This window comes from Monodon monoceros, unplaced genomic scaffold, assembly GCF_005190385.1.
Source record: "Monodon monoceros isolate NGI ecotype Baffin Bay Population unplaced genomic scaffold, NGI_Narwhal_1 Super_Scaffold_12, whole genome shotgun sequence".
NCBI lineage: Eukaryota > Metazoa > Chordata > Mammalia > Artiodactyla > Monodontidae > Monodon > Monodon monoceros.
This window is the reverse complement of record NW_021703768.1, coordinates 161,581,350-161,603,805: the sequence shown is the minus strand read 5'-3', so window position 1 is coordinate 161,603,805 and position 22,456 is coordinate 161,581,350. Positions and strand designations below refer to the sequence as shown.

The 22,456-nt window shown below is 49.5% G+C and overlaps 1 protein-coding gene across 1 annotated transcript in view; it reads left to right on the top strand.

Annotated features, from left to right (window-relative positions):
• Positions 1 to 2,118, top strand: part of ELAVL1 (ELAV like RNA binding protein 1) — a 34,799-nt gene extending 32,681 nt beyond the window's left edge. Inside the window, exon 6 of the mRNA XM_029217140.1 lies at positions 561 to 2,118. Coding sequence (XP_029072973.1) covers positions 561 to 885 — 325 coding nt within the window. The 3' untranslated portion in view covers positions 886 to 2,118. The remainder of the gene's footprint in view (positions 1 to 560) is intronic.
• Positions 2,119 to 22,456: the final 20,338 nt, after the last annotated feature.

Below are 22,456 nucleotides of genomic sequence, written 5' to 3'. Positions count from 1 at the left end.
GCTATATGTAGGCACCGCTCGGACGTGAACCCTCGGAGAGTGAGGGTGCCGATGTGGGTGGGGATGGGGTATAAAATTCAGAGAAAGAAAAGAAAAAAATTCAGCCCTCTCCCCGCCCCCACCATACCCCCGCAAACACACATACAGACACAGACACAGGATGAGGAATGGTTTCCTCCAGGGAGAGCTGGGGGTGTAACAGCACCTCGGAGGATGTGGAGAAGCTTCCATCACTTAAAATGTGGGAAGTACGGGTGTGACTAAACAGGACCACCCTACCAAGGTGGGAGGGGTGGAGGGAGCGGCTGGTCAGAGGCCACTAGAGGCCATTGCTCTGAGGCCTGACCCCCTGCAGGCAGCAAACGTCTCTCCTCAGAGTCGACTCCCTACAGAGCAGGGAGCCCGTGCCCTCCCTCTGCCCGCATATTGAGTTCCTCTCAGTTGAAAAGTCCTGATTTTGACTGAGTGGGGTGTGTCAGCCCGAGCGCCTCACGTGGGCTGCGTGCAGCTCGCTGGCCCGCACTGACCTTGACCTGAATGCTGTGCTCTCTGTTTGCTAGGTTCTCCCCTATGGGTGTAGATCACATGAGTGGGCTTTCTGGTGTCAATGTCCCAGGCAACGCTTCTTCGGGCTGGTGCATCTTCATCTACAACCTTGGTCAAGATGCCGATGAGGGAATCCTCTGGCAGATGTTTGGCCCCTTTGGTGCAGTTACCAATGTGAAAGTGATTCGCGACTTCAACACCAACAAGTGCAAAGGCTTTGGTTTTGTGACCATGACAAACTATGAAGAAGCCGCGATGGCCATAGCAAGTCTGAACGGCTACCGCCTGGGGGACAAAATCTTACAGGTTTCCTTCAAAACCAACAAGTCCCACAAATAACTCGCTCATGCTTTTTTTTGTACGGAATAGATAATTAAGAGTGAAGAAGTTGAAACTTTTTTGTTAGTGTACAACTCATTTTGCGCCAATTTTCACAAGTGTTTGTCTTAGTCTAAATGAGAAGTGAAAAGGTTTTTATACTCTGGGATGCAACCGACATGTTCAAATGTTTGAAATCCCACAATGTTAGACCAATTTTAAGTTTCTTAAGTTATTTCCTTTAAAATATATATTAAACAGAAATCTAAGTAGACTGCATTGACTAACCAGTCCTTCGGGATGGTGGTGAAACTGAAGCATGCTTTAACTTCTGAGACTGTCTAACACGCGTTTCATTCGATGTCTCCACAAACTGGATAGAAACAAACAAAAAGAAATGACCTTTTAGTTTTAGTTTTTAAACTAAAGATGTTAGACAGATGCCTTGTGTGCGTTTCTCAACCGCTTCAACATTTTAAGCGATTTCTGCTTTGGTTGACAGGAAATTGCTTTCCCAAGCAGGTCCCATTGCCACCTCCTGCTCACTCAGCCGATTGGCCCCGGCAGTGGCAGCGGGCCCGTCTGCCGTGGGCCGCAAGCGGGGAGGGGGGCCACACACCAGCCCGGGCCAGGCTCTGCCGAGGACACGAGTGGGTTTCCTAAGCCCAGGCGCCAATGGGAACGGACCAAAGAGTTTCAGGGAAACTCCAGTATATTCCAGAGTCAGATCTCAGCTCCAGGCACGCCTGAAGACGTGTTGCTCCTCTGACATCCCGATTCCTGTCCACACATTGCATGCATGGTGCCTCCACACATCAGATACTGTTGTTCACAATCATCTCTCCAGTTTTCAAGAGCATTGAACATGGCCCCAGTGCGTAAAATAGCTCTATTTTTTAATGACACAGAAACATTTGAGCATTGTATTTCTCGCATCCCTTCTCGTGAGCGCTAGGCTTTTTTCTATTTTAGTCGGATTTTGTTTTGAAACTTTGCTTTCCTATGAACGCTCAGCAGAAAAGTACTTACTTCCTGCCAGTTACCTATTAACAAAAAAAAAAAAAGAAAAAAGAAAAAAGAGAAAAAAAACCCTTTGATTTGTAGTTTTAAAGATTAACCTTCAAAGTTCTCTTCATAACTGCCTTGACATTTTGGGTTGTTCTGTTCTGTTAATTTTCTTTTGCTTTTTTGTGTTTTTCGTTTGTTTTTACTTTTGCATTTAAGACCATTAAATTTGATTTTGTTTTGCTCGAATTTTGTTTTGTTTTTTATTTTACCTTTTCTTTCTTTTTGGCTAGGTAAGGTACAGACAGCCCAGCATTCAGGGAGGATTTATAAGATCTTAAGAAACAAACATACTTGCCTCAAGACAAAGCATTTACAAATCTGTGACGTTAGGATTGTGCCATCACAGATGGTGTTTTTTTTAAATGGGGAGCCGGCAGGGAGAGTCTAAGAGAGGGCCTGAGAAGTAAATAGGCAGGGCCCGATCTCCGGGCAACTCCTCAGGAGCGTGATCTGATTTTTATAAATAACCAGTGTGCAAGAGAATCAAAAACACAATAACTTAGTACCAGCAGTTTTTAACCTTGACACGAGACTAAAACATGTAACAATAAGCTGCTTTTTAGTTATTGATGTCATGAAATTGCGACATTATTTATTTATCTATCTATCTATCTATCTATCTATTTAAGTGGAAGACACTGGGCAGTAGGCACAGCGTTCTCCAGAGCGGGTCTGTGTTCTGAGCAACCCCTGGACTGTTTGAGGCTGCCCGCCCCCCCCCGCACTGCTTCCCTCATACTTCACTGCGGGGCTGCCAGCTGCTTGCGTGATCCTCCTGAATTTCCCATGTTGCCCTCTTCTTCTCCCACAAAGGGCCAAGTTCATACGTTGAAGCCTTGTCTTATAAGTTGGCCAAGTGCCATGGAGGGCCTCCTCTCTGCAGCAGAATTTTCCAGATTCTAAGTCAAAGCTAGCTTGCGTGCCTCTTCCTGGAACCAAGGCCCGTTTGCCCAGATTTGATGCAAAGAGGGTCCCCGCTGCGTGTGCCCCAGAGCGCTCTGCACCCCAGGACTGGGATGTTTTCCTGGAAAAATATGCCGTGTAGGTTGTGCTAGCCTCGGGCCAACATCTCAGTGAAGATGAGCTTCCCAGTCCTGAGAGTGACCCTTGAGTCTCCTCGCTGACACACCATCCTACCAGCCTGCACTAGTGTTCCATTTCCTACGAGAATTCTGTCAGAGGCCTAAACTGCGAAGTGACGGGCTCACAGCCAGCACCGCAGCTGATTTCCTCCCCTCTTATTTTACTGGAACCACACTGATTATCCTGGTGCTGGCACAGACGAACAGGAAACGTGAAGCGCATACGGACCTTTGAGAGTTGCCTGAAGTTTCTCAGTAAAATTCTCGTTTTACGTGGTCCCCACTCTTTGAACATCCTTCTGGCTGAAAACCCCAATGTGCTTCTTCGGGAGTTTTAATCTGTGAGCGTGCGGGAGGATTTTGCCTTTGACATGTTTTACTCCTGAAAAGTAATTGTCACTCCCATGGAAGTGCCAGACGCTGGCCCTGTGTCCAAAAAGTTCATTACATCTTCTCTCTAGGCCTGTTTGCAAAAGGAAGATGCCGTTTTTTTAAAAGTTACAATCCAAAAGAAACTGTGTTTAAAAAAACGTTGTGTTTTTTTTTTTTTTACATAGATCAATCTTATTTGTATTTCGTAAAATGAGTGCTCTCCTTTTATTTGGGAATTTTGATGAAAAAGTTAAGAGTAGATGATGTTAATTTATTGAAACTTTGGTTTGGTACATAAATACCAAAGAATTCTCTTTTGATTGAATCGATTGAATTCTCTTTTGGCCTATGTAACTTCCCCTCAGAGTTGTTCACTAAGCAGCTCCAGATTTGTGAACCTGGTTCCAGTTGAGTTATCCATTGTTTATTACCCCGTGGCGCTGCCTTTCTTTTTAGCTTTTCGATGTGATATGGCAAGCTGTGGTTTTCTGCACTGGCTGTGCCTCTGGTCACGCGTCCTGTGACTGTGATCCCCCGGCCACCACGGCCACCCTCTTGCCAGAATAACGGAGGAACTGGGCTCAGCCCGTGGGCAGGTGGCGCCGGGTGGGTTTCACCTTCTTTGTCCCCCAAAAGGTGAGTCTTTCCCTTGCCAAGGGCAGCTGCCTTAACCTCCGAGAGTCTGCACTTGGTGTTAGTGCTGGAAACCCAGGGTCTGAACCGCGCTGCTTAGGGAGTCAGCCCTTCAGGAGCTGGCAGCTCTAGGGGAGCCCTGCCGGGTCAGGCAGACAGATGAATCCCAAGACACTCACTGGCAATAACTTATCGCTGGTTTGCCTCCAGACTAGGGCCATGGACTGACCCCAGTCGCTGTTGGCCTTGAAAATCAGAGTTCACGTCTCCCAGCTGCCCCATTTCCCATCCGATTCAGCCTGACCGGACTTCTCTGTGCTTTCCGCACCCATCCTGGGTTGGATCACAGAGTGAGAATAAGCTGCTGGGGGCCTCTCTTCCCCATAACCCCCAAACCCTCCATCTGGAATCCTTCCCATCTTTCCAGGACCCGTGGTACCTCCTGGGCCCTGAGGCAGCTCCTCAGGAAAACACCTGCTGCTCATCAGATTCCCAGGCCCGGCCCCCACCCGAAGCCCCACGTGCTTTCCGTTGAGCGGCATCGAGAATGGACAGTCCTACAGTAGCTAGCGGTAGGGCCCCCGGCAGGGTTCACATTTCCACACCTTTTGATTGGACTCTGACTTCTAATGATTGTATTTTTCCACAACCTTTTGGTGACAGAGTTCAGTTTTCCGCTTGGTAGTTTAAATAAGTAAATAAATGACTCCTTGTAAGTCCCCGTGAGGACCGAAGATAGGCTGACCGGTGGTTTGCTGCGACTCGGTAGGACTGTTTCACTTCCACCAGGGGAGAAGGCTTGTCTGTTGGTTGGGGCCACCTCTTTACCATGTAACGTTCCGTTTACAGTGATTTGCTCTGGGGGGCACTTTCCCAGCTGGTTCCCATGTTGTACAGTAGATGGGTAGACCTTTTGTATATTAGTGTGTTTTAAGTTATTGATTTGTTTTATATAAAATAATTTATTTTTCAGGTACCATTTTTCATTTTAACTTTGTTTTTACATGGGTTTGTTTTCAATAAAGTATGACACTGCTGTCCAAAAGTCAACAATAAAATGAATCCCATTGTGTTCTTTGGAGGATGCTTATGTAACTAGCCTTTTTTTTTTTTTTTGCCTTTTTTTTTTTTCTGCCTTTTTTTTTTTTTGCTTTTCAGAAGAAAAAAAAAGTCCTTCTCAGTTTTCCATCTCCCCGAGTTTGCCTTTTTATCCTTGTGAATAAATGTTCTTTAGTGTTTTAGGAGGAAAAAGCAAACCTAGATTTTGATAATCCAGAAGATTTCAGATTAATAAAGAAGCTTTGAAAGAAGACCATTTTTCAAAATTTTAGTGAAGTGTGAATATTTTTTGTCAATGGCTTTCTCAAAGAGAATGAAACTTTTGCACCATTTTCAGAGTTTTTATAGAGATGCCAAATTGATATATTTACATGTAATGGAAACATGAAAAAGCTTTATTAAACAATTGTTCATAGCTGTGTAGACATTTTAATTCAGTTTCCAAAGCTCTCAAAAGTGTATTTTTGGAGTACGGAGTGATAACGGTTTGGGGCGTTACGGTTCCAAACGACTCGATTGTCCGAATACTTAGTTCTTTTCACAGGTATCAGGTTTGTGTTAAACGCTGTATGTTAACTATGACTGGACCTCTGTGATATTTTGGTAATAAATGAAGTGGGATCGTTGAGACACGGTGGTGTAGGGGTGATGGTGTGTGACTCGTAAGCAGCCATCGCCGAGTGACGCGCCAGCCAGGGCCACAGGTGACTTGCTCCTTCCTAGGTGAGCGTGGGCTGCCCCTTGCCAGGCTCTGTGCCAGGCCGTGGCCTTGACCCATGTGGGGAAGGAGGGAGCCCTCAGACAGCCCAGCCTGGAGGACGGAGAGGAAGGCACCAGGACACGCCCTGTGACTGGCTCCCCCACCTCCCTCTGCCCCTGCCCAGATGCTGGCCTCCCCCCTGGACGCACTTACAAATCAGCCCCCTCCCCCTGGAGACCCAGGGACCCCTCTTCTCCAGCTTCAAAGGTTCATGGGCCTCCTGTCTTGTCCCTGAGTGTTGCCTGTCTGTCTGCTCCCCACACCTGAGCCCCTGGCCATTCCAAATGTCTTCTGACACTAATCTCCTCGGGTGACGGAAGGTGAGTTCGAACTCACCAAGAGGCAGGACGGAGCGTAAGAGTCTTAGGGTCGGAGTTTTAGGTTCGAATCGTGACTCTGCCGCCTCCCCAGTGTGCACCGCAGGCAAGCCCCTGACTCTCTCCGAGCCTCAGTCTCCCCGGCTGTGAAATGGGGTCCATAACGCCCAGCCCATAGGATTCTTGTGGAAAGGAAAACAGATCAAGTAGGTACCACACCACAGCCACTCTGAAGCCAAGACGCATCCAAGGAGAGAGGCTAGGGTTGGCAGAGAGAGCAGGAACCCCCCCTGGCTCCCCGGCACCCAGTGGGCTCAGCTAAACCTGCGGACGTGCTTCCCCAGCGGCACTACAGGGCCTCTCCTGAAGTCACTGGATTTTCTTTCTCTGTGTGTGTGTCTTGTGGTTCTGCGTTGAGGTCCCTCAGAATACCCAGCCCGAGTCCCTGGCAGAGGGGCAGGCGGGCACCACCTGGGGAAGGCGGCTGGGCTCCAGCTGGAGGTGGCTCCAGGGGTGTCCTGGGACCTCCAGGCAGCTCCGCAGGCGCCGTCTACACCTACTGCACTGAGGAGAAGGGGTCTGGGCGTCAGCCCTTGCCTGCGCATCACAGACCAGAGTGTGCGTCCCCCTCCCCCAGGGGCCTTGTTCAAAAGCAGATCCGGATTCAGCAGTTCTGGGCTGAGCCCGAGACTCTGCACTGCTAACCTAACCAACTCCCAAGTGATGCCGATGCTCCAGGGACCCCCTCTGAGAAGCCAGTGGTGTAAGTGGGGGTGTGCTGTCACAAAGCCTTGCCACCCCCAGCTCCACGTCTGGTGCGCAGGACAGCTTCCGACTCCCCCCACCCCAGGATTCAGAGCTGAGAGGCTGAGTCCACGTGCGAGGTGGGGGGCTCTTGCCGCCAGCCTGCCCGGGGTGGGGGGGTGGGGTGCCGTCTTCATGGTTCCGTGCAAGGTTAAGACTCTGAGGGCTTAATGCCTGCATCCCTTTGCTTTGGGTCTTTTTTTTTTTTTAAGATATATTTTTAAAAAATATTTATTTACTTATTTATTTGGTTGTGTTGGGTCTTAGTTGCGGCACTCACATGGGATCTAGTTCCCTGACCAGGGATCAAACCCGGGCCCTCTGCATTGGGAGCGCAGAGTCTTAGCCACTGCGCCACCAGGGAAGTCCCTGTCTTTTGGGTCTTTTTGTTTGTTTCACCTCAGTACTTTCCTAGCACAATTGCAAAGGATTTCCTAAAGAGAAGGGAGAAAATCATAGACACTGGTGTTGTCCCTGAGAACCATGGTTTCTGTTTAGTGACAGGAAGGACCGTTCTGCTGTGAGAGTGTTTTTTACTGTGGAGTCGGGGGCGCTAGGGACAGCACAGTGGATCTTACCCTCTGCCCCTGGCCTGGAGCCCACTCAGAGCAGGACAGATGGTGGTGACATGGGCCTGCAAGCCTGGACAAGTGGCAGCCCCGGGCTCTGGGAAGCCGCCTGGAAGTCCCGCAGCAAACTTCAAGCTGGCCAGGGAGCATTTCTCCCCAGGGGGACGCCTTGCTTTGCCCACCCAGGGGTCCAAAAGAACAGACCGAAGACCCCCATCCCACGTGTGGGTGTGCCGAGTGCCGGGGCGTGTGAGGCCCTCCGGGGCGTGGCGTCCGAGCGGGAGCAAGTTCCGAGGAGCCAGGAGGTGGTGGTGAGAGGTGATCGCTATTAGCTACTAGCGTGCTGTGCACCCTACAGAGCACTTCACTGAACTGTGGGCGAGGTCTTAGTATTGCCCACGTACTCATTTAAAGGTGATGCCCTGAAGCTTAGCCAGTTGGAAAAACAGACACCGTTTGGTGCTGGTGATTTTTGTTTTTTTCACTGGTTTGATACAGAGCATCCTGGGTTTGGACCTGCCCCTTAGCTCTGTGCCTCTGAATGTGTCCATTTTGGGGTTCAGTCAGGGATGGGAAGTTGGGGGTTTGGACGGGGCAGGGCTCCTCCCACAGGTGAGACATTATGCCTGTGTGTAACTGCACAGGGGTGGGGAGAGGCTCAGGTGCCCGTGGGCACGTGCCAGGGGCCTGGACCCAACCCCCAGCTCTCCCGGGGGTCTTTCAGTCACCCCAGAGCAAGCAAGGGAGAGAATTTCTCTTGAGCCCCTGCATCGTGAGCGCACAGCCAGCTACGCCCCCCCCCCCCCCCCGCCTGGACCTCCAGGGACAGTGTCCTCTGAGAGCCTGAGGGCTTCTAAACTCCACCAAACTGGGACAGAATTTGCAGGGACCTCTGGTTCAGAAAGTACCAAGAATTTCAAGTCGGTGACCACAGAGCGTTAAACCAAGCGTGGGGCATGGGGCCCTCTGAGCTTGGGGTCTTGTGGAAGCATGGGTCCCACTCCCACGGCCTGCCACCCTCTCTGTTCAGGAGGTTTCTGGTTTTCTTTGGGCTTCCTGGAGACTGTGGAGTCTCAAAACCCACCTTCCCGGGACTTCCCTGGTGGTCCAGTGGGTAAGACTCCGTGCTCTCAGTGCAGGGGGCCTGGGTTTGATCCCTGGTTGGGGAACTAGATCCCGCATGCATGCCTGCAACTAAGAGCCTGCATGCCGGGCTTCCCTGGTGGCTCAGTGGTTAAGAATGTGCCTGCCAACACAGGGGACCGAGTTTGAGCCCTGGTCCAGGAAGATCCCTCATGCCACGGAGCAACTAAGCCTGTGCGCCGCAACTACCGAGCCTGCACTCTAGAGCTCACGAGCCACAACTACTGAAGCCCGCGCGCCTAGAGCCCGTGCTCTGCAACAAGAGAAGACACCGCAATGAGAAGCCCGTGCACCGCAACAAAGAGTAGTTCCCACTCGCCGCAACTAGAGCAAGCCCGTGCGCAGCAACAAAGACCCAACGCAGCCAAAGATAAATAAATAAATTTTAAACAAAAGAGTCCGTATGCCGCAACTAAAACCCGGAGCAGCCAAAATAAGTAAATTAATTTTAAAAAAAAGCAAAAAAACTCCACCTTTCCCTTCATTCCAAGGACCGCCTTCCGTCTGATTGGTTTTCTCAGAGTGGAAGGATTTGGTGCAGGGCCTGAAGAGTCAGAGCACAGCGGCATCTGGGCCCTGCGGCGTGAGGGCCTGGGTCCCGGAAGAAACTGCAGCTCAGAGAGCCGCTGGGTGGGTGTCGGGGAGAGGGACCAGGGCTCGGGGCAGGCCCCGCTGGAGGGACATTTCCGGTTGGAGGGATCCCAGGACAAGAGGTGGGGCGCTGGGCAGGCACAGGCACGAATGCCCTCTTCTCTCTGTCAAGTGAGGCCTCTTGGAGACGCTTGATGGGTCAACTGTGTAAACCACCCACCTGCCCGACCCAAGCCACGCAGCCAGCCCCCGGGGCAGCACCAAGGAGCGGGGCAGAGCGAGTCCTCAGACATCGTCTGTGCAGGGGCTGGAGCTCCAGGACCACCAGGGCCCCGCGGGAGAGACCCTGGGATCCAGAGGCTCTGAAACTAAAGCCAGTTGTGACCGACAAATGCACATCCACATCAATAAAATCGCCGCATGCCTGGAAAACAGGGAAGTGGCCTGATGGGGATGTCTCACCTGACATACAGGATGCACGGCAACCAAAAGCCCAGGGCCCCTCAGAGAGCCATGCATGTGTGCTTGCACAGAAATCTCAAGGCAGACCCTGAAAGATGGCGTAGATGTGCACGCAGGCCTTTCCCGGGGACGGGGCACTGGGTGTGTCTATCTCAAGGTTCACAAGTCAAGGCGGTGGAGGCCTCGAATGCTGAGGTCACACCCGCAGTGAAGGGGTCCGTGTTCCTCGGATGCCAGGCCTGGCCCTTGCTGTTCCCCTTGCTGGGAGTGGCCTTGCCCTTCTCATGTCAGCTCTTCAGCATAAACTCCACCTCCCGGGCTGCGTGGACTGGGCCGGGGCGCGAGGGGGCAACGCCACTGAAGGGTTTTCACGGGGCATCTGGCGGTGGTGCCTGTGCTCTGACTGAGGAGGCCTGGGGCTAAGGAACAAATGGACCACAGGGCGGCATTTCAAGGTGACAATAAAATGTGAATGAATAAAGGGAAACTTACAAAGAGATGTGACCCAGATGGAGGTATCAACGTGCTTCTTAGAGCGCGAAGGAGGACGATCATTGATTGTGGATGCATCGGGGCCCCGGACCCACAGAAGACCAAAAGCATAAACCTTAAATATGCTTTTTCAAAAGGCTTGGTCTCTTGTGGGGGTTTTTGGTAATTTTTAAAAATCTTAAAGCATTTCACTCATCTGCTTTCGTGACTGAAGAAGAACATTAAAAGGTATCAAGTTCGGGGCTTCCCTGGTGGCACAATGGTTAAGGATCCGCCTGCCAATGCAGGGGACACGGGTTCGATCCCTGGTCCGGGAAGATCCCACATGACGCGGAGCAACTAAGCCCGTGTGCCACAACTACTGAGCCTACGTGCCGCAACTACTGAACCCACATGCCACAGGTACTGAAGCCCGCACGCCTAGAGCCCGTGCTCCGCAACAAGAGAAGCCACCGCAATGAGAAGCCCGCGCACCGCAACAAAGAGTAGCCCCTGCTCGCCGCAACTAGAGAAAGCCCGCGCACAGCAACGACTGGCAACGCAGCCAAAAAAATAAATTAAATATCAAGTTCTTTTTAAACCCTTTTGGCCACACGAAGATGCAACCTGTAAACATTTTCAATTTAAAGACGCGATGTGTGTATAGCACCCCTTTCCTCACCTTCCCCCTTTACAGGCCCTTTGAATCCTCCCTTGCCCAGTGCAGGCTAGGTCCTGCATCAGACGGGAAGGTGTGGGCACCATGTCAGGGAGTCAGGGGACAGAGGGAAGGGAGAGGCTGAGAGCATCCCAGCCGCCCCTGGGCATCCACAGGCAGGTGGGTTCACACAGGCCTGGGTTCTCCCCGTGCCTGCCCCGTGCGAGCCTCAGCGGGAGGGGTGGCGCCGTTCCTTGGCTTGTAGATGTCTGTCTCCTCCCTGTGTCCTCACGTCGTCTTCCCTCTGTGCATGTCTGTCTCTGTATCCAAATTTCCCCTTGTTATAAGGACACCAGTCCTATTGGATTAGGGCCCACAATGATTTTAACTTGATTACTTCTCGAAAGACTGTATCTCCAAATATGGTCACATTCTGGGGTCCTGGAGGTTAGGATTTCAACATACGTTTTGTGGGGGACACAATTCAACCCATAAAAGGCCCTTCAAAATTTGTCACTGGGTCTTCTCCGAGTTCTTCCCCAAAGCAGCGTATGGGGGGGGAGTTAGTCATTTGACCCCCTCTGGGTTCCCTTCAGGGAGTTTCAGGGAGGAGGGGACTGAGTAAGCTGTCGGCTGGGCCTGGAAGGATTTCTCCTACTGGATCTAGTGTGACAGGGGCCAGCTGGACAGGCTATGTAATTTGGGGGGCCCAATGCAGCATGAAAATGCAGGGCCCCTTGTTCAAAAATTATTCAGAATTTCAGATAAACAAAATGTTAGTATATACATAAAATGGACTATTATTCATCTTTTAAAAGGAAGGATATTCTGACAAACGTTACAACACGGCTGAACCATGAGGACATGATGGTAAGTGAAATAAACCAGTCACAGAAAGATAAATACTGTCTGATTCCACTTATGCGAGGTCCCCAGAGGAGTCAGATCCACAGAGACAGGAAGTAGATGGTGGGAGCCAGGGGCTGGGGAAGGGGGATGGGGAGTCAGTGTTTGATGGGGACAGTTTCAGTTTGGGAAGATGAGAAAGTTCTGGAGATGGCAGTGGGGATGGTTGCACGACAGCGTGAATGTGCTCGATGCTGCTGAGCTGAACACTTTTACAGATGATGCATTTTATGTTATTTGTATTTTACCACACTTAAAAATGAAGTTTTTAAAGATGTATTAAGAATTTCAGGATGGCAACAGCAGAGCATGAAACTGAGCACGGACCAGCCCGGGGACCAGACGTTGCCCCAGTTGGCTGCATCTTGCATCCCCCTCTGGTGCAGCCAGCAGACCTCCCAGTGCAGCCAAGATGCTGTCGCCCTCGGTGCCCAGGCGGGGAGACACCTGCTCCCCACAGCTGATGTTTTCAGCACCTGGACAGATGCAGCCCAGGTCTCTCTGTATGAAAATCCACAGTGCGTTTGCTGGCAGACATACTCGGTACAAAGAGAAGCAAGCTGGGTGGTGATCGGGTCCCAAGGGCAGAATTTTGGCTTCCCTCCTGACAAGGTCTGGGTGTTGCAGGTGGAGGACTGCCCCTGCTGGGGTCCCAACCGAAGGACCCCAAGGGGGGGCCTCGGACACAGTCACCTAGAGAGGGGAGCAGGTCAGGCCCGGCTCTGAGCGAGGACGAAGTTTGCTCCCCTCCCCCCATCACCTACCCCATATCCCCCCTCTCCCATGCTCCCCTGGCTGACCTAGGAGTCCCTGCTGGACTCCTGGCCCTGAGGGAGGGCGGCAGGGCCTGGGCCACCTGTGCCTCTGTCCCCACAGCTCACCTGTCCTCAACCTCTATCCTTCCAGTCATTCTTTTTTTCAGTCCGCACATATTCACCGGGTAGAACATTTTAAGGCAGGTGGGCCATCAACACACGAACATAAACACAGTGTGGTCCATCCATACAGTGGAGTATCATTCAGCCGTAAAAAGGAATGAAACACGGACAGACACAGTACAACATGGATGAAGCCAGAGAACGTGATGCTCAGTGAAAGAAGCCAGACACAAAAGGCCACACATTATATGATTCTATTGATGTGAAATGTCCAGTACAGGCAGATCCACAGAAAGTAGATCAGTTATTTCCAGAGGCTGGGGGAGGAGGGAACGAGAGCTGCTGCTTAATGGGCACAGGGTTTCCTTCTGGGGTGAAGCAAATGTTTTGGAACAAGATGGAGGTGGTGGTTGCACAACCTTGTGAGTGTAGGGAAGTCCACTGAATTGTCCAGTTTAAAATGGTGAATTTTCTGGGAATTCCCTAGCAGTCCAGTGGTTAGGACTCTGTGCTTTCACTGCTGAGGGCATGGGTTCAATCCCTAGTCGGGGAACTAAAATCCTGCAAGCCACACAGCACAGCAAATAAAATAAGACAAAATAGAATAAGACAAAATAGAATAAAATAGAAATTTCTGATACCGGAATTTTATCTCAATTAAAAAAACAAAAATCACCTTAGGGCTTTCCACTGCCAAGAGTTTGACATTCGTGGTGGATCAGCTGACCCAATCATGCGTGCTCAGCCCATGTGGGGACCCCATTCGGCACTCCAAATCGGTCAGCTCACGTAGGGAATATTGAGTCTATTCATGCACAGATATTAGCGTGCAACGGGCATTAACTAAAGACGTGTCTTAGTTTGCTAGGGTGGCTTAAACAACAGAAAAACTTCTCACAGTCCTAGAAACTAGAAGTCCAAGATCAAGGTGTCAGCAGAGTTGGCTCCTTCTGAGGGCTGTGAGGGGGAATCTCTCTCTCCTAGCTTCCATGGTTTCTGGCAATCTTTGGCGTTCCTTGGCTTCTGGTAGGCTGACTCCAATTTATGCCTTCACCTTCACATGGAATTCTCCCTGTGTGCGTGTCTGTGTCCAAATAAGGCCACCAGTCCTATCGGATTTGGGGTCCAGTATGACCTCATCTTTATGAATTACGTCTGCAATGAACCTATTTCCCAATACGGTCACATTCTGAGATCCTGGGGGTTATGACTCCAACACATGAATTTGGGGAGACATAATCCAACCCATAACAACCTACAATGCGCTGGTTCTGAGAGTACAAAGATGAGCCCAAAAGGACAGTCCCTGTCCGCACGGAGCATGTGCTACGCTGGTCAAGGCTGAGCACAGCAAACAAGTACAGGACCGGAGCAGAGGTGTCTAGAAAGGCGGGAAGCCGTTTGATATTGTTGCGACCTCCAAGCGTATCCTCAGCTAAGCCTTCTCCTTGCCCAGGGTCGAAGCCAATCTTAGAAGTCGCTTGGCACTTTCCCAGCTGTGTGTTGGCCACATACAGCAGAACTGCGTGTTGCTTCACAAGAGATTGGAAATTTAAAAAGAAGCACAACCACAACCTGATGCTTCACTATCCATTGTTAGAGAAGAACAGTGAGCCTCAAGAAGGGACAGCAGAGGGGCCCAGTCTAGAGGGGGCTCAAGCAACTGGGTGGGGATTTCATCCAATCAGGAGGGGCCAGAGTAGGCAGGAGGACGGAGAAGCCATTGGCGGAACCGGGCAGGAGGAATCCAAGGGCAGTAGGGGCAGGGCTCCTGGGACGACTCCGTCCATAGACACAGCGGCACCTGCCAGAAGCCGTAAGCAAAGCCAGAAGAAGACAGAGCCCTGGTGGTGCCGGCATTGTCAGCCTGGACCCCAAGCTTGGTCGCAGCAATCCCCTCCGTTCTGCAGAAGGCTCAAAGGCAGAGGGCCTGGGAGGGATGGGGGGGAAGTCTCAGCATTGACGATCCCAGCCTCCCACATCACCCATGTCGTAGAACCTGCCCTCAGTCCTGCCCCAGCCTTCCTGTCTTTGTCCTTTGGTGACGCTACTCCTGTTCCTTGCATATTAACTGTGTCCTTTATTTTCTGTATTCTGATGATTTGACATCTTGGGGCCTTGGTGATCTGGGAGAGACTCCCAGGGCTAGCTAATTCCTAGAGAGAGTAAGCAACTTACCAACAAGTGCACCTTTTGTGTTTGGTGGACAAATCCACCAGTCCAGAGCCAATAGCGGCAACCACCTCCTTTATCAGGCTTTCGCACTCCAGGAGGTACTATCCCTCTGCCCTGATCACCCTGGCACCAGGTGCCAGACAACTAGGGCCAGACCCTACACCCAGAGCCTGCTGAAGTTATTCAAATTAGCCAAGCGTAAGCCTGCCTACGCTTCCTTGCCCATTTCTCCCCATGGAAACCACAATAAAGGCTGCTGCACACGCTCCCCGCCAGCCCCACCTTCCACCCCCCACCTCCTGACCAACCCTGGCCACCAACTCCTAATTTATCCCTCCCCCCCTTTACCCTTTGGTAACCATAAGTTTTCTACGTCTGTGAGTCTATTTCTGTTCTGTAAATATGTGTCACTTTTTAGATTCCATTTGAACTATTTTTAAGGGTCCAGTTCAGTGGCATTCAGTACATTCACTTTATTGGGCAATCATCCCCACCATCCATCTCCAGAATTTCCTCATCACCCCAAACCGAAACTCTATCCCCATTAATCACTAACTCGCCATTTCCTGTGTATATTCTTTTTTTCTAAATTTACTGAAGTATAGTTGACTTACAATGTTGTGTTAATACCTGCTGTACAGCAAAGAGATTCAGGTATTCATACATATATTCTGTTTCATATTCTTTTCCATTATGGTTTATCACAGGATATTGAATATAGTTTCCTATGCTGTACGGTAGGACCTTGTTGTTTATGTATCCTATACATAATAGTTTGTATCTGCTAATCCCAAACTCCCAATCCTTCCCTACCCCACTCCCCCTCCCCCTTGGCAACCACAAGTCTGTCCTCTATATCTGTGAGTCTGTTTCTGTTTTGTAAATATGTTCATTTGTGTCATATTTTTGATTCCACATATAAATTACATCATATGGTATTTAACTTTCTCTCTCTGGCTTCCTTCACTCAGTATGATCATCTCCAGGTCCATCCATGTTGCTGCAAGTGGTATTAGTTCATTCATTTTTATGGCTGAGTAGTATCCCGTTGTATACGTGCACCCCATCTTCTTTATCCAGTCATCTGTCGATGGATATTTAGGTTGCTTCCATATCTTGGCTATTGTAAATAGTGCTGCCAGGAACGTTGGGGTGCATGTATCTTTTCAAATTATGGTTTTGTCTGGGTATATGCCCAGGAGTGGGATTGCTGGATCATATGGCAACTCTACTTTTAGTTTTTTGAGGAACCTCCACACTGTTTTCCACAGTGGCTGCACCAGTTTACTGCATTCCCACCAGCAGCATAGGAAGGAGGGTTCCCTTTTCTCCACACCGTCTCCAGCATCTGTTATTTGTAGACTTTTTAATGATGGCCATTCTGACAGGTGTGAGCTGGTACCTCACTGTAGTTTTGATTTGCATTTCTCTAGTAATTAGTGATGATGAGCAGCTTTTCATGTGCCTATTGGCCACCTGTATGTCTTCTTTGGAACCCTGTGTTTATTCTTAATAAGTAACGTTCACTGTGCAAAGCATACAAGGTCCAAAGATGAGTGAAGGAAAGCTCCCCCTCCCTCTGGTTTCCCAGCCACCTGGCTTTCCTCTCTCGAGCTGCCTGTGTGTATCCCTCCTGAAAAACTCTGCACATTCAAGCCAACTATAGGTCTATGCTGTATTTTAAGTGGGGAAGGGGAAGCGAGGCCACCAGATCTGTGTTTTAAGCCCACCCAAATGCTGAGAGGAGAAAGGCTCTTTACATGTAGAGTTTCGTGCATTTCAGAAACTGTAGGCTTATTTAACAAATGTTTTCAGATTCATCCATGCTGTAGCATGTATCAGAACTTCATTCCTGGGAATTCCCTGGCGGTCCAGTGGTTAGGGCTCAGCGCTTTCACTGCCAGGGCCCGGGTTCATCCCTGGTCAGGGAACTAAGATCCTGCAATCCACATGGCCCCAAAAAAAAAAAAAAAAAAAAAAAAGAAAGGAAGAAAAGGAAAGAGAAAAGAACTTCATTCCTTTTTAAGGCTGAATAACATTCCATCGTATGGATGGACCACATTTCGTTTTTCCATTCATTCATCAGTGGACACCTGCATTGCTTCCACCTTTGGGTTATGTTGAATAATGCTGCTATGAACATGGGTGTGCCAATACCCCTTTGGTCCCACTGCTTATTTTTTTCTCTCTTCCCTCCCCACCTCCCCTTCCTGGGTCATGGTAACAAAGGAGTTGATAATGGCACCCAAGACTGAAGAGACAGACCTTAGCGTGATAAGGCCAAAGAAGTAAGCTAAAATCATGCCCCACCGTGACTTTCATGGGTCCCAGGCACTGTTGCCTTCATGGGTCCCATCCTTCACGAAAAAAAAAAAAAAAATTTTTAATTATATTTTACAACTAAGTTGGCATAAAGATGACTATAATTCCAGCTAGATTATATATATTTTCCTTCTTATTTAAAAAAAAAAAAAAGTGAAACATTTGCAAGGGCCCCCAAAGTGTCGTGGGCCCTAGGCAACTAATAGGTAGGTCAGCCCTGCTAAGAGGTCAGGCCTGGTTCTTTGAAAGGCCTGATCGCCTTAGAAGCCCTGCATCTACTGCCTGACTGTTCCACCTACACCCTCCATAGACTCTAATAAGCGCAAATAATTGTGAGAAGAGAGATGAGGTTCCAGAGAGAGAGAGTGTCCTCAAGGGCCACTGGAGATGCTAGAAGCCCCTCCCGATCGCCCGCCTGCGATGGCCAAGGGCACTGCACCACGGCTGCGCCTGGAGGTTGACAACCAGGTGTGCCACCGACCTGCACCATAAAAGGTTTCCTTGTCCCTGAGTCCTGAGCGCCCTGACTCCTGGCTGCTCAGCAGGCCCATCTGCCACGTCCCCTTCGTTTGGGACACTGTGATCTCCTAGCGACCACGGTGGCCTCCTCACTGGAGCCAGAGGGGGAATCTTTCCACAAAACAGAGCTGACCGTATGGCTCACACAACACCCCGCCACGCCCCATTTAAAACTCCCCGGAGCTCCTGGCTTAGGCGACCCTCGTGATCTTGTCCCTGCCTAGTCTCTCCGGCCAAGCTCTTTTGCTCCCCCTGACATTTCCCCAATCTGTCTTCATCCCCTGCTGGTGCTGTCCCCACAGCAAGCCTTCTAGTCTAGCTGCCCTTTATGGCTTCTTTCAAACGCCTTCGATTTCCCCATCCTAGCACTTGAGTGGCTTAACTTCTGGAGGCCTTTGCTTCCTTGCCAGGAAAGGGAATGATGCCACCAGCTTCACAGATATGAAGGAGGATTCAAAGCCTGTCTTACAGACGGCCCTTGCTTTCACATCACCTGGTCTGGGCACAGCCGATGGGGCCAGGGGTCTATGCTGTGACCTGGGTCCGAGGTTCTGCCCTAACCGGGCCAGCTAGATTCTCTTTGTTGACGTGGTCAGTACGGGCAGCTTCCTTTCCCTCTGCAAGCTTTGGGTGCCGGTCTGTACGAGAGCGCTAATGATAGCATCCGCCTTGAAGGCTGGTGGGCTGGTGCTAAATGAGACACCGCTTCCTGGGGCCTAGCACGCCGTCTGGAACAGGGAAGGCACACAGCCAGTGCCAGCAGCTATTATTATTCCTGGGGAAGGAGAACAGGAGAAGGAGGAGAGAGTCAGCCGGGTAGAGGGGGCAGCAGAAGTGGGAAGGAGGCCAGACAGAAGGGAGACAGATGGCGGAGGCCCGTGGGCAGCAGAAGCTGGGTGTGCGCAGGGGCTCTGAGCCTGAGGGGAGAGGTAGAGGATCTGTTGTCTGAGTTTGCATGGGCTGCCCTAACAGAGGACCACAGTCTGGGCAGCTTACACAACAGAAATTAATCTTCTCGCCGTTTTGGAAGCTGCAAGTCCACAGTCAAGGTGTCTGTAGGGTTGGTTTCTCCTGAGGCATCTCTGCTAGCCTTGCAGACCACTGTCTTCTCCCTGTGTCTTTACATGGTCGTCCCTCTGTGTGTGTCTGAGTCCTGATCTCCTCTTCTTATACGGACACCAGTCATACTGGCTTAGGTCCCACCCCAGTGACCTCATTTTACCGTAATTACCACCTCAAAGGCCCTCCCTCCAAACACACATCCTGAGGTCCTGGGGTTAGGACTTCAATACATGACTTTGGAGGGACACCACTCTGCCTATAACAGCTGGTGAGGGGGTCGTTGGGAGAAGGGGAGCAGGAAGGTTGGAGACAACAGATTTCTCTTAATAACCAAGTGCCTGCATCCCAGTCTGAGGCTGGAGGGACAGTTCAGTTCTGCCCATGAGGCCCAGCTGCAGGGTTAGATGCCCGTCCCCCCCCCCCCGACTCAGGCTCCTTCCAGCCACAGAGGGCCTCCCTAAACCAATGTGTGAAGCACTTGGCACACTGCCTAGCCCAGTAAGAGCTCTACAAATCGTAGCTATTATTGTTCTAAGGATTATTTGATCAGTGATATTAATTTCAGAAAAAAATACCAATGAGGTCAAAAATATTAAGAACCTGATTATATAATGATTACCGTTACCGTAAAATTGGAGCTGTGGCATTATTAAACCTAGAGCCTTCATAAAATACAATAATAAAATGGAAAAAAATGTTAGGACTAGAAGACGTTGACAGAGGCGTTAATTGCAGCGAGAACTGAATATCATCCTACTGAGTGTATAAAAAAGAAGGAATTGATCCAGCAGTTGCCCCTGTTGGGATTCTTCCAAACGAGGTTAAAACTTACCAGCGCACAAAAACCTGCACGTGGATGTTTATAGCAGCTTTATTCATAATTACCAACCAAGACGTCCTTCAGCAGGTGAGTGGCTAAATAAACTGTGGTACATCTGGACAGCACTACAAAAGAAATGACCTACCCAGCCATGAAAACATGGAGGAAACTTAAATGCACATGACTAAGTGAAAGAAGCCCATCAGGAAGGGCTACGCGATGTATGATTCCAACTCTATGACATTCTGGAAGAGGCAAACCTATGGAGACAGTAAAAAGATCAGTGGTTTCCAGGGGTTATGGGGCAGGGAGGGATGAATAGGCAGAGCCCAGAGGAGTTTTAGGACAATGAAATGATTGTCTGATCCCGTGATGGTGGATACAGGTCGTTGTTCATTTGTCCAAACCCATAGAATGTTCAACACCGAGAGTGAACCCTAATGTAAACCATGGACTCTGGGTGGTGATGATACGTCAGTACAGGTTCATTGATTGTTACAAAGGCACCACTCTGGTGCCAATGTTGACAGTGGCGGGGAGGCTGTGTGGGGCGGCTGGGGGGCAGGGATTATATGGGAACTCCCTGGACTTTCTGCCCAATTTTGCTATGAGCCTAAAACTCTAAAAAATAAAGTTTTATGTTACAAAAAAAAAAACCCAACAGAAGATGAAGAATGGTCCCTAATTATTTTTTTTTACGTTAATGCCATATTGAGACTAGTAAGGCGAATACATTAAAATTATGCATCTATTCATTAAAAATAAATGACACAGACACCATTTCCCCTATTAGCAATATCTTAGACTGGTAGGAGACATTTGTTACAATTAAGGAACTGATACCGATACATTATAATGAACTGAAGTCCATACTTTATTCAGATTTTCTCAGATTTCCCCTAATGTCCTTTTTCTGCCCCAGGTTCTGTTTGTTACAACTGTAACAAATAACGTTTGAGTTAGCCCTCAGTCTTGGCCTCCCCAGGCCATAGAATCAAATTGCTCTAACACTTACAAAGAGTGTAGGTGGGGTGCAGCCTCTAAAGTAGCCTCCAGGACCCCCTACCTCCTATATTCATGCTCTGGTCTGATCCTGTCCCCTTGAGGGTGGGCAGGACCTAGTGAGTCCCTTTTAACTAACAGAATATGACAAATGTGGTGGGATGTCACAGCCAAGATTTGGTTACAAAAGACTGTCTTGCTGGCCCTCTCTTGCACCCTCGGATGGGAGCCAACCGCCATAATGGAAGCAGAAACTGAAGAGGGTCGCCAGGCAACAGTCAGTGGGAAGCGGAGGCCCTTCATCCATCAGCCAGCAAGGGACTGAATCCTGCCAACAGCCACGTGAGTGACCTTGGAGCAGAACCTTCCCCCAGTTGGGCCTAGGGGGGCAAACTTCCGGATGCTTGTCATCAAAGTGCCCCAGTACCTTTATAAAAGAGGCCCCAGAGAGATCCCTTGCCCCTTCCACCATGTGAGGACACACAGCGTTATTGAGGTACCAGTGATATACACAAGCTGCACACATTCAGTGTATACAATTTGATGAGTTGGGGCATCTGCACACAGACCCCGTCGCCACCATCAAGGTGATGAGCACGTCCATCATTGCCAAAGTTTTCTATGTATCCCTTTGTTTTGTGTTCTGTGTTTGGCTTTTTGTTTGTTTGTTTGTTTTGAGGGGCGTGGGGAGGATGAGATCTACCCTCTTTTATTTTCACTTTCTTTTTGATTGATGTATAGTTGATGTACCATATCATATAAGTTACAGGTGTACAATATAGTGATTTACAATTTTGTGTGTGTCAATCCCAAACTCGCTATGTATCCCTGCCCCCCACCCTTCCCCCCTAGTAACCACAAGTTCGTTCTCTAAGTCTGTGAGTCTGTTTCTGTTTTGTAAATAAGTTCATTTGTATCACTTTTTTTTAGATTCTGCATATAAGTGATATCATATGATATCTCTCTTTCTCTGTCTTACTGAGATCTACCCTCTTAAGAAATGTTTTAAGTGCACAGTACAAGACTATTAACTGTAGGCACCAAGCTGGCTGTATGAGAGAGCTCTAGAATTCACGCATCTTGTGTATCTACCCCCGATCCCTGGCAACCACCATCCTACTCTCTGTTAAGCCGTTACATTTTGGGTAATTTGTTGCAGAGCAGTAGATGAATAATACAAAGAGTCTTTCTGTGATCATCTTAGCCCCAGATCTTGCCCTTCCGGGGACACCATGCACACACTGCCATGCACACACTCCCCATTGCCTTGGTCCATGTCCCACTCCTGGCCTTGCTGTTGACTGTGCCCAGCCCACTGTAACACACACTCACTGGACGGCATTGGGAAGGTTTCCAGGCAGCCTGGGGTTAGTCTGCTGATCCGGGAGAACAGACTTGTCTTAGTCAGCTAGGGCGGCTATAACAAAACACCACACCCACTGGTGGCTTCAACAACAGACCATGATTTACTAGTATGCTTTGCAGGAACATGTAGATCAATCACAATCACCAATGACACACCAAGTCACAAGACGAAGCTGGTAAGTCTGCAACTGAGGTCTTATCAGGGAGCTGAAATCACAAAGACCCCTTCCCTTTTACCTTTTTTTTGCCTTTAAGAAGACCTAAACAGACATTTCTCCAAAGAAGACAAACAAATGGCCAACAGGCACATGAAAAGACGCTCAACATCGCTAATTATTCGAGAAGTGGAAATCAAAACTACGATGAGGCACCACCTCACACTGGTCAGAATGACCATCGTTAGAAAGTCTACAAATAACAAATGCTGGAGAGAGTGTGGAGAAAAGGGAACCCTCCTACACTTTGGTGGGAATGTAAATTGGTACAGCCACTATGGAGAACAGTATGGAGGTTCCTTAAAAAACTAAAAATAGAGTTGCCATATGATAAAGCAA